This window comes from Petaurus breviceps, unplaced genomic scaffold, assembly GCF_028583685.1.
Source record: "Petaurus breviceps papuanus isolate PSGF00001 unplaced genomic scaffold, PetGlider_PUasm1.0 400, whole genome shotgun sequence".
Taxonomy (NCBI): domain Eukaryota; kingdom Metazoa; phylum Chordata; class Mammalia; order Diprotodontia; family Petauridae; genus Petaurus; species Petaurus breviceps.
The window spans coordinates 3,816,758-3,829,212 of NW_027186316.1; the positions used below are offsets into that span (position 1 = coordinate 3,816,758).

The 12,455-nt window shown below is 41.3% G+C and overlaps 1 protein-coding gene across 3 annotated transcripts in view; it reads left to right on the forward strand.

Moving 5' to 3' along the window:
• Positions 1–12,455, forward strand: part of MID2 (midline 2) — a 101,597-nt gene that overhangs the window by 73,718 nt on the left and 15,424 nt on the right. For 2 of the 3 annotated variants that reach the window (XM_069100418.1, XM_069100416.1), the window contains 2 exons: positions 6,950–7,077; positions 11,088–11,321. In XM_069100418.1, coding sequence (XP_068956519.1) covers positions 6,950–7,077; positions 11,088–11,321 — 362 coding nt within the window. The remainder of the gene's footprint in view (positions 1–6,949; positions 7,078–11,087; positions 11,322–12,455) is intronic. The other variant, XM_069100417.1, reaches the window with a different exon arrangement.

Here is a 12,455-nt window from a genome sequence, read left to right on the forward strand (position 1 = left end):
ATAGATAGATAGATAGATAGATAGATAGATAGATAGATAGATAGATAATGTATGTATATATATATATACCTATATATTCATCCATATAGGGATGGTAATTGAATTTAATAGTTGATAAGATCACTGAGAGAGAGGGTGTGCCGAAAAAGAAGGGATAGTAGTATTAGACAGAACCTTGGGATACACTCATAGTTATGTGGATTATAGTTCAGCAAGAAGACTGAAAAACAGTGATCAGAGAGGCAGAAGAGGCAAGAGAGGGCAGTGTCATGAAAACCCATGGATGAGAGGATCTGGGAGGAGAGAATAGTCAACAATGTCAAAAGCCTTAGAGAGGGCCCAAAGAATGGGAACCAAGAAAAGACCATTGGATTTAGCAATTACAAGATCACTGATAACCTCGAAAAGAACAGCTTCTATTTATTGGTGAGGCTGGAAGCCAGATTGCAAGGAGTTGAGAAAAGAGTGAGAGCCAAGAAACGATTAATCATCACCAAATTGGATTTATACCAGGGATGCTAGGATAGTTCAACATCAGAGAAACAATAATGAATCATATGAAAAATAAAAACATCCACAATTATGATTACCTTACTAGATACAGAAAAAAACCTTTGTCAAAATACAACACTAATTTATGCTTTAAAAATAGCCCTGTAACATATAGATGTAGAGGGATATTTTTTATAAACAACATATAAAGTTATATATAAAACCAAAAACAAGCATAATATGCAATGTCAACATACTAGGAACTTTCTGAGTAAAAAAGGTAGTAAAGCAAGGATGCCCACTCTCCCCACTTTTGATTTTATTCAAGAAATTCCATAAATAAGGCAAGAGAAAGAAATTAAAGGTGTAAAGATAAGGAACAAGACTATGCCTATTAGCTGATGATGTGTTGGTTTACATAGAAAATCCTACAGTAGGGTTGGGGCTTTGACTAAATCCCAACTTAACAGAACAAATCCCCTTAATAAAAGGATTTGTTCTGTCAAATTTGGACTCAGTCAAAAGGTCCCACCCAAGGACCTAGAGGGCCACATGTGGTGTTTTGAGGTCCCAGGTTCCCCACCCCTATCCTAGAGAATCAGTAATTATACTAGTTGAGATGATTAATAGCTTCAGCAAAGTTGCAAGCTACAAAAGAAACCCATGAAAATCAATAGCATTTCTACGTAATAATAAGAAAATCTTAAGAGGCAACTTAAGAACATAAGAACTTAAGAAAGGTAAATACTACTGAAAGAAACTATAAAATGCATAAAATATTGGAGGGGGATGAGGTCAATTTACTAAAACACAGAGATTCCATTCCAAAGTATTCCATAAAGAACAACTTAAATAGCTAGAGTAGAATTCAGTGTCCATAGCTGGGCATAATAAAAACAACATAATAAAAATGACAATATGACCAAAGCTACCTTACAGTTTTAATGCTATGCTAACTATCAAAGTGACAGAACTCAATAAAATAATAAAATAGTCGACTTGAGAAACAAAAGATCTAGACTATCAAGGGAAATAATGAAAAAAGGAATAAAGAGAGAATAGCCCTTCTAGACTTCAAACTATATTATAAAGTAGCTTTCATCAAAACCATTTGGTAGTGGTTTAAAAAAACAGAAAATTAGATTAATGAGACAGACTAGACAAGAGAGAATCAGAAACAATGGAACTCAGTCACCCATTGTTTGATTATTTCTGCCAGACTGCTTTCCAGTTTTCCCAACATTTTTTTTACCCAAATAGGGAGTTCTTTCCCAAGTAATTTATATTTTCAAGTTTTCCATCCCAAATTTTCATATAGACTACTTGTCCCCAACCTGTGGTAGAATCTTCTGAGCTCATATTTAGACACACTGTATGTTGACGTCGACATCACGATATTTTGGTCTTCTTCAAGTACAAAGGACAATAACCAATATTTTCCAGTTTATGGAAAGTTGGAATTGTGACAGTGATGGTTGTGGTGGTTTTGTGGCAATGATGATAGAAACTATATATCAGTAATGATGCTGATGATAGAAATGTGGCAATGATAGCTCAGTGATGATTTTGATTGTAGGGAGAGTGTTGTGGATGATGGTGGCAATGTATGCAAGATGATGGTACTGATGGTGGGATGCATATGGTGCTGGTGGTAGCAGTCATGTGACATTGATTATAGTAATGACAGCTTGTTATAATAATGATGGTGATGTGACAGTAATGAGGTTACTGATAGTAGTAACCTAATGGGCAAATGGGTGGCGCCATAGTGGATAAAGTGCTGGGCCTAGACTCAGGAAGAATTGGATTCAAATCTGCCTTCAGACACTAATTAGCTAGGTGACCCTGGGCAAGTCACTTAATCTCTGTTTACCTCAGTTTCTTCATCTGTAAGATGGGGATAATAATAGCACCTACCTCCCAGGGTTGTTGTGAGGACGAAAGAAGATAATAATTGTTAATCATTTAGCACAGTACCTGGCACATAGTAAGAGCTATGTCAATGTTAGCTATTATTACAATAATTAGAACTAATTATTGTAACTGATGGTGGTAGTCATTATACTATTCTTTTTTTTTCATTTTTTTTTTAAAGCAATCGGGGTTAAGTAACTTTCTCAAGGTTACACGGCCAGTTATTTCTGGGCGTGGCGCTGAGTGTCTGAGCCCGGGATTTGATCCAGGTCATCCCAACACTGGAGCCGGTGCTCTTACTCGCTGAGCCACCTGGCTGCCCCTAAGCAATTGGGGTTAAGTAACTTGCTCAAGGTTACACGGCCAGGTGTTTCTGGGTGGGTGACAAGTGTCTGAGCCCGGGATTCGATCCCCAGGTCTTGTCAACACTGGAGCCGGTGCTCTTACTTGCTGTGCTACCTGGCCGCCCCTCATTATACTATTCTTACAGTGATGTTGGCAATGGAACAGTGATGGTGGCAAGGGTAGTGGAGATTTTATGGTGATGGTGGTGCTGATGGAAGTAGTATTATGACAGCGATGGTGGTAGGGATGAGACAGTATTATTAGTAGCATTTGATCATTAAGCATTGTGCTGAAGGTAGAAGCATTGTGTTAGTATTGGGGAAGCCTTGATGTTGATGGTGCATTATGACCACTAGAACATTGGACTGGATCTATTCAGATGAAATTCAATAAGGTGCAAAGTTTGTGGGTACAAAACATCAACCCCACAAATATAAGATGTATGAAGCATGGAAAGGCAACAGTTGTTCTAAAAGAAGATCTGGGGGTTTCACTGGACTGCAAGTTCAATATGAATTAGCAATGAGATGTGGTAGCCACAAAAGCTAATGCAATCTCTGGTTGCATCGAGAGGCATAAATTCTAGGAATATAAATGTGGTAGTCTATTATCCTCTGCCCTCATCGAACCACATCTAAAGTATTATGTTCAGTTCTGGACATTACTATTGAAAAAGATTATTGATAAGCTGGTGCGGCCAGGTGGCTCAGCGAGTAAGAGCACTGGCTCCAGTGTCGGAATGACCTGGGGATCAAATCCGGGTTCAGACACTTAGCACCACACCCAGAAACACCTGGCCGTGTAACCTTGAGCAAGTTACTTAACCCCGATTGCTTAAAAAAAAAAAGAATATTGATAAGCTGGAGAGTGACAAAAGGAGGGCAGCCAGGATGGTGACAGGTCTTGAGTTCATGACATATGAGGACAGGTCAAAAAAGCCAGACATGATCATCTGGAAGAAAAGAAAACTCTGGAGGGACATTAGAGCTGCATTTAAGTATCTGAAGGCATGTCATGTGGAAGAGGGACTTAGATTTATTCTTTTTGGCCCAAGAGGGCAGAGCTAGGAAGGTACAAAGAGAAAAATGTAGGTGTGATGTCAAGAAAAATTTCTAAACAATGAGAGCTGTCCAAAAGTAGACTTCTCTTGAGAAGTGATGGGTTCCTTCTGCTTGGAGGTCTTTCAGGCAGAAAGTAGACAACCATTCATCAAATATGTAATACGATTCCTTCCTGGATGAATTGTATTCTATGGCCACTAAGGTTTCTTCTAAATCTTAAATCTGTGATTCTCTGGGATATGACAGTGTTAATGCTACTGATAGGTAGTGGCATTATGATAGTATCAATAGTGTTGATGGGAGAGTGATGGCGGTATTCGTGATGGTGATGTGATAGTGTTGGTGATGATGTGAATGTAATTATGGTACTTTCATTGGTGGGATTGAAAAAATGTTGGTGCTGCTGATAGTAGTTACATTGTGATGGTGTTGATGATGATGATATAACAGTGAAGTTGGGGATGTGGGAGCCATGGTGGTACTGATGTGACAGTGATGGTGGTAATTATAGGACAATGCTGATAGTGCTGATGTGAGTGATATTGGTGATGCCTCCTTAATAATGGAAAACTGACTTCTTTTTTTCCTTTTTGGAGGGGGGAGGGCAGTGCAATGGGTGAAGTGACTTGCCCAAGGTCACACGGCTAGTAAGTGTTAAGTGTCTGAGGCCAGATTTGAACTCAGGTCCTCCTGACTCCAGGGGAAGTGCTCTATTCACTGTGCCACCTAGCTGCCCCAAGCCTGACTTCTCTTAACTCAGCCAAGGATTGCATTAACTTTTTGGGTTGCCACATCCTACTGCTGACTTACATTGAGCTTGTAGATCACTAAAACCTTGAGAACTTTTTAAAAACAAATCACTGCCTAGCCATGCCTCCCTCATCCTGGATCTGAAAAGTTGATTGCTTGAACCCAAGTGTAAGACTTTACATTTATCCATATCTAACCTCATTAGATTCAGCCCAATGCTCCAATCTGCTAGTATCCATTATCCAGACCCATTTTCCTGCCATGATTCTTAATCCCGAGTCTCACTGATACCAATGTAGTCAAATTTTCTGCCTTGCATTTGGGTCTCTGGTTCATCCAACTTTTTACCTGCACCATGTGTATTTGTGTATAGACGTCTGAGGCCATGGACTAGTTAGTTGGTTTTTACTGGCTTCTCTCTTGCATTCTGTCTCCTGTGAGTTCTAGATGTCTCTACTGCTTATCTTTTTCCTATTTTCTCTCATTGGATTACACAACTAGTTTTCTCCCTCCCCCCTTCCCTTTTAGTTTATAACTCTTTTGATTAAGTTTGCAACACTATAGGAAAATACGTTCTTATCAGTCCTTGTTAGGTACCTTCCATCACTAGTCATTTGTATATTTTATTTTATATTTTTATTTATATTATAGTTGTATTTTATATTTTTAGATTTTGAGCCATGATCTAGATACCCAAATCCAGTTCTTAGACACCAAATTCTTTTCCTCTCTGCTTTATTGGTGCCTTACACTGTCTCTTCTAAGTAACCTCTCTTCCCCATAGAACCTTCTCTTGAAATATAGAAAACAAATTAAAATAAGCCATTATAGCAATAATCTCTGACAATAATCTCTGTCACCTATGTGACAATCCATGCCTATAGTCCATCATCCTCCTGAGATAAACAAAGTGTGTATCATAAATAACCCTCTGGAGCCAAGATTTGTCCTGCTATTTCATCTGAATTTTGATGGCTTTTAATGCTCTTTTCACTTGTTTTATTATTGTTATTGTGTATTTTGTTCTCTTATCAGTTCATTCAAATCTTCCAATATTTCTCTGAATTCTTCATATCTGTCATTCTTTACAATGCAATAATATTATATTTATATACCACAGTTTAGCTTAAAAAACAATGTTTTTATTATTTTCCTTCCCTAGACAGCCTCGGCTTATTCTACAATTTAGTTCCTCTGAAACTAATCTTATGGGACCATGCCATATTTTTGTAATCAAGCTCTGTTGACTGCTCTTGCTTTTATCCTTTTTCCCTGTCATTTAAAAATCTTTGATTGGTGAGTTCCCTGTGCATCCACACCCATCTCTTTAGACAACTCCCCCTTTTCTTCCATATTGAACTTTTTCTCTTTATCTCTTCCAAATTTCTTTCTTTAGAGAAATCTTCCTTCCTTCCTAGGACTATACAATTTTAAGTCATGGGATCCTGTCTAGCCTTTCCCTGAACATTTAAAATTTTTCTCCTCCAATTGGTAGGAGGAGAACATGTCTGGTGACTCCCAGCATTCCTTTCCACTATCCCAAATTCTAAATCAAATCTTTCTATGAGATACAAACGCCATGCTCTAGAACAGAAAAGTCAGAGATCAGTATAGGCTAGATTATTGATATAACAAGAAGCCAGGGTATTAAAATAGAAAGGGTCCTTGACTTGGAGCCAGGAAATCTTTGAATCCTGGCTCAGACATTAACTTGCTGTGTTACTTTGGGCAAGTACCTTAACCTCTCTGAGCCTCTTTCTTTACCTGTAAAAGGGGGACAACATTTAATTCATTTACCTCACAGAATCCTTGTAAGATAAGTTACTTTAAACATTAACCTTAAAGCTGGAGAGCAATATAGGCTGCTGTTATTCCTTGGGGAAGGCTTCCGCTGGCCCAGCTATGTCATGAAAGTTTTTTATTTTTTATAGCATTGCTATTATTGCTCTCATCAAACCTTCTGAGGTTTGACTGGTCTGGCATTGCTGACTGTGGCAAGGTGACAAATTAGGAAAGATGAGGAGGGGAAAAAATCTATTTGCCTCTTAGAAGTAAGACTGGGGATTAGGGTATGGATTCACCAGAGAATCTCAGAACTGAAAAGGACTTAGCCCTGTTTGGTCTAAGGCCTCTCTTTATTTTTATTGTTCAATGACGATGTAAGAGGAAATATGGTGTATGCCCTAATTGTCCTCTGCTAATTAAAACAAAAACTGTTGGGCTCCATCAAGAGAGCCACTTATCTTAAGTGATATGATCATCCAGCTACAAGGTTTTTTTTTGGGGGGGGTGTTATTGTTGTTTTTTACCTTGCTAAATGAAAAGTCAAATAGATGAAAGTTGCAAACCCATTTTGATATGTATTGATATACTTTTCTCTCTTTCAGGGTTGCCATGGCAACTGCATCCTCTCAAGTTCTCATCCCAGACATCAATTTTAATGATGCTTTTGAAAACTTTGCTTTAGATTTTTCCAGAGAAAAGAAACTGTTGGAGGGGCTAGATTACTTAACAGGTGTGAAAATATTGTTTTCTTTCCTATTTTCCTCTTGTCTTTTAGGGCTTATTTTCCTTTGAATTCATCGGGGGGGGGAGGTAATGTTTAAACTTGGGCAAAAATCTGCCTTGCCCTCCCTTTTAATGCCAGAATTGACCCTGAAGCAGAAGAGAGAGATGCTTGGCACTGTCTAGATTTAGAATATCTCCAGTCAATCAGTAAACATCTGCTTAACCCTCACTGTATGCTAGGCACTGGGGAGACAAAGTAAAAACAGTCCTGGCTCACATTGTAATGGAAGAAACCACCTGAAAGCAGTAAAATGCTAAAGTATAAATGAGATTGTGTTTTCCTTTGGGTTGTCCAAAGTTGGGAAGGAGGTGAGAATCTTAATGGGAAGGAAGGTGGAGTGGGGCACAAACCAAGTAATGACTTTAGATTTTCTCTCCTAGATTAAGCTGAAGGGAATTTTAATTGGACTTGATAACCCCCAAGACACCTTCTAGCTCTAGACTTAGGATCCTGTGTATGAACTTGGACAAGTCACTTCCCCTTCCTGGGTCTCGGTGTGTCCCTCTGTAAAATGAGGGGAGTTAGACTAGCTGGTCTCTGAGATCCCTTCCAGCTCCAGATTTAGGAGTCAAGTACGAATGCCAAATATTTTTGGTCTCCTTTCTCTGTTGAACTATTAGAAGGAAAAATAACAGCTGGAGTGTCTCCTTCCTAGGCTAGTGGTGACATTTTGCTGTTTTCATAATGATATTTTAATTAAAGGCCTGCTTGTGCAGACTGCTGTATTAGACTTTGAACATAATTAGACCTAGAGCCGTGGTTCCTCTATTCAGGGGCTAATAGGTTTAGAGCTTGAAGGAACTTTGAAGGTCATTGAGTCACCCTCGTGTTACAGATAACAAAGTTGAAGCCCAGAGAAGTAACTTTGCTTGACCAGGGTCCTTTGATATTAAATCCATTTCCCCTCCTGCTGCCCCATGCTAGCTTGGGCTGAGGAATTTGGATGAGGATGAGTCAGCAATAAAGTTTCAGTACTATGGAAATGTTAATGTAGAAGCTGGGCTTTGGGTAAATTGAGGCATTCAGAATGTAGCTGAGAACCAGAGGCCAATGAGAAATCAGGTCCCTGAGTGGCTTCCTAGCAGCCAAAGTAGATATCACAAAGCCCACTTGATTTATTTGGTCTGTATTATTGAGTCCTCTTCAAGTGAAGAGCCCCTCATTCAGGATCTCTTTACTCATATGTTTCACCTGGTTCAAACAAGCTTGGTTATATGGTTCTCTCCATAGCCTAAAACGGCAAAGTGAATGGGAAAACCATCAAAGGCAGGTGCCCCAGCTACTATGAGAAACAACGACTTACGGACAAAGGGCAAAGGAGATTAAAAATATTGAAAGAGGGGCGGCTAGGTGGCGCTGCAGTGAATAGAGCACCGGCCCTGGAGTCAGGAGAACCTGAGTTCAAATCTGACCTCAGACACTTGACACTCTTACTAACCGTGTGACTTTGGGCAAATCACTTAACCCCAATTGCCCTCCAAAAAGCAAAAAAAAATTTTTTTTAAAGAAAGGGGTGGCTATGTGGCACAATGAAGAGACCACCAACCCTGGAGTCAGGAGGACCTGAGTTCAAATCCGGCCTTAGACACTTGACACACTTACCAGCCATGTGACCTTGGGCAAGTCACTTAACCCCATTTCCCTGCCTTACCCCCTCCAAAAAGCAAAAAAAAATGTTGAAAGAAGACTCCCAAACTAAGAAAATGCATCAGCCTGGAGCTGTCTCACATTAGGTCAGAGGCCCCATGTCCCTCAGTAGCCCAGATGAGAACTCTCGCTCTATTACAGCCCAGTGTAATAGTTAAAGCTAATTAGGACAGCCCCAAGTCATCAAGAAAAGGTTAAATGGTGTTCATTGTGCCCTGAGAGGGGCAGCAAGCAGATAGTATGTTTTGGAAAGATTTTAATTAAAAATGGCCAAACAAATTAAGAATGTTCATCTAGCTGAAAGGGAAAGCTCTCCTCATCTGGAAAATTCACTCTGGTTTTTTTGGAGGGAAAATGGGGTTAAGTGACTTACCCAAGGTCACATGGCTAGTTTTTGTGTTGTGTCTGAGACCGAATTTGAACTCAGGTCCTCCTGACTCCAGGGCCGGTGCTCTATTCACTTAAGCACCACCTACCGTGTTTACCCGATAATAAGACCTATCCTGAAAATAAGCCCTCCCCTTACTGTGTAAGATTCCTCTAAAATAAGCCCCCCCTGAAAATAAGCCCTTTTGAGATTGCTACTGTAGTGAAGGTGATCCCCTGCGCTACATGCTACATTACGGTACCCTCTGTATGCACCGTCCCCCCCCCTGGTGAAACGCACGCCGCACTCTGAGCTGCATCCAATCAGAGCTGCAGCAGTGAGCGCATCACCCTGTTCTTCCCCAGTGATTTGCTTGCTGGTACATTTTTTTGTTCACATTTACCTGTTTATTAAAATTGCTATCAATGTTCATTAAAATAAGCCCTCCCCTGAAAATAAGCCCTCTGGTGTTTTTCTGTCCAAAAAAATTAATAAGACAGTGTCTTATTATCGGGGAAACACGGTAGCTGCCCCCAGGAAAATTCACTCTTGTCAATTTCCTCCCAGAGGATGCTCATGGTATTCTCCAGCTACAAATACCATGCATCTTTGCAAGATGGCTGGGGAGAAATAGGAAGGGAGAATGGGCCTTTTGCTTTGAAAACAAGAGAAATGGGTAGAACTATTGAATGGTTCATAAAAGTGTTTGAAATGGGAGAGGGATGAAAAGAGAAAGACAGAATTAGGAGTTTTAGAGGAATGCCTCCCAAAGAGGCCCATATGTTTTAGTAAAAGATAGAAATCATTCAGTAATTTGGAGAAAACAGAACTTCAGGGAGAAATTAAGAGCCAGATGGCAGGTGAATTTAGAAAATGAGGGGGTGGGTACACCAGATAGTGCCTACGCCATCTACCGACAGAGTTTCAGGGCAGGCGTGTGATAGGAAGCTCAAGAATTCTCCTTCTGTTTATATTTATCCATTGAGGTTGGCTGTGGAGCCAATAAGGCAAACCCATGGAGAGAGGGCAAGTCAGCCCCTTGGAACACTCGGGCAACTCTGAGACTGTAGTTGCTGAGCAGGTGTTAGCTCCGGTCAAGGAAATGTCCTTGCTGGCAGTTTGGTATGCCAGTAAAACCACAGGTGTGAACCCTGATTTTGAAAGAAAGGCAAAGCAAAACTTTCTTCTTAAATGGGAAAAGAAAATCTCAGCTGTTTTCTTTCCTCCAGTAGCCATGTCCATCAGACCTCCTCATAACAGAGAAGGTAAATGAGGTAGTCAATCAGTTCATTTTGGGCCCAAAGACACTTTTGCCTGAAATTGCTAGGTAGTTGAAACAAAACTTTTGGGAGGAGGGGAAGAGGGAGAAAGGAGATGGAAGAAGACTCATTTTGCAGTTTTAGGTTGTACAGGTAGTTGTACCCCGAGAATTATCCATAAAGAAAATAGTCATCAAGAAGATGAGAGGCTGAATGAAGGAAGAACTTTGGCTCTGGCATTAAAAGACCTGGGTTCAAATCCCAACTCTCCCATTTACATGGATGACTTTGAGCGAATTACTTAGCCTCAGTGGGCCTCAGTTTCCTCCTCTGTAAAATGAGGAAGCTCCTGATGACCCTTCCAGTTGTAGATCTGGGATCCTATGTGTAACCTGAGAAAAGTCACTTCTGTTCTCCAGCCTCCATTTTCTCCTCTGTCAAATGAAAGGGTTGGACTGGATCTGGATGGTCCCTGAGTCTAGAACCCTTCCAGTTCTAAAACTGCCTTTCTCTGGGTCTCAGTTTCCTGCTCTGTAAAATAAAGGGGTTGGGCTAGCTGGGCCCCAAATTTCCTTCCAGTGCTAGACCTAGGTCCTATGTTGGCATAAGTAGTGGGAGGCACTCTCATACAAGTGCCAAGCCCAGAAACCCTTGCCCTCACTCTTCGTGTTCTTTCCCTACAGCCCCCAACCCACCGTCTATACAAGAAGAACTTTGTACTGCGTCCCATGACACTATCACCGTCCACTGGCTCTCAGAAGACGAATTCAGCATCAGTTCCTATGAGCTGCAGTATACCATATTCACTGGCCAGGCTAACTTCATCAGTAAGTCATGGTGTGGTTGGGGCCTGTGGCCAGAGATAAGAAAATGTAAGGAAACAGTAAGCTGCTCAAGATTGGCCGGGGCTGCACGAGGCAAGTGTTTCCAAACTGTCCTGTGTCGCCAAGCCCGGTATTGCTCAAGCAGTGCGCACCCAGCACTGGGAGGCTCCCACTGATGTGTCATTACACCTCCAGCTCCTGCCCTCTGGCAGGTTGTCCCCAGGGACATACCTGCCTCTGTGGCCTTCACCTCCCCACCCCCTCCAATCCATGTTCTGCCACCTTCCCTAACTGGGCCCCAGCTCGGAGCTTGTCTCCGACGTAGGCAGTCTGGGACATCGAAAATCATGGGGGACATTGCTGGGTTGGGGATGCATGTGTGCCTTTCTTGCTCTGACCCTTCCTTTTCATTGTTGTGATCAAACGTGCTTCGCAAAGCTCTATCTCTCCCGGGTCCCCAGTTTTCAGTGGACACAACAGTATCCTTTCCCTTTGTCACTTTTCTTCCTTCCTCCCGTCCCCCTCTCCCTCATGAATTGGAAGAAATTTATAAGTGGGCCACAGGATGTGAAGCCGTGGTTTAGTCCCAAATGTGTCATTGGTTCTTTTGAATTGTGTGTTCAGACCTCAAGCTTGTTAAAACAATATGGCGCCAGGACCCATCAGCCATCAATTAGGGATGTTTGAAATAACAGCAAAGGGGAATTAAAGTGTATGTGTTGTGGGCAGGGGGGGTGGAACCAATTTCCATGCAGAGGCGGCCCTCATGGGACACAAGCATTGTTTTCACTATTGTTTCCATCTTTATGTTTCTGCCTTCTTGGCTTATGTTGACGGGAGTTTCCCAGACAAGTCATTGAATGGGCTGCCAACCTTAGGGAATCCTGCAGACCAGGCTGAAGGCACTCAGCCCAGGCAACCCCCCAAGAAGAGACCAGGCAGCTTTTAAATAGGTCAAAGGGATTTTTGCTTTTGCTTTAAAGGACACATGGTGCTTTGTAGAAGAAGCTTTAGAGGTTAGTTAGTTCATTAGCAATAAATCTAAAGCTAAGCACCTACTATGTGCCAGGCACTGTGCTGGACACTGACAATACAAGTACAAAAAGAGAAGCCATCCCTACTCTCAAGAAGCTCACAGTCTAATGGGGGGGGACAACATGTACATATATGAATGTATTCAGACTAAATACAAAACAAATAGAAGACAGTGAGGGAAGGAAGGTACTA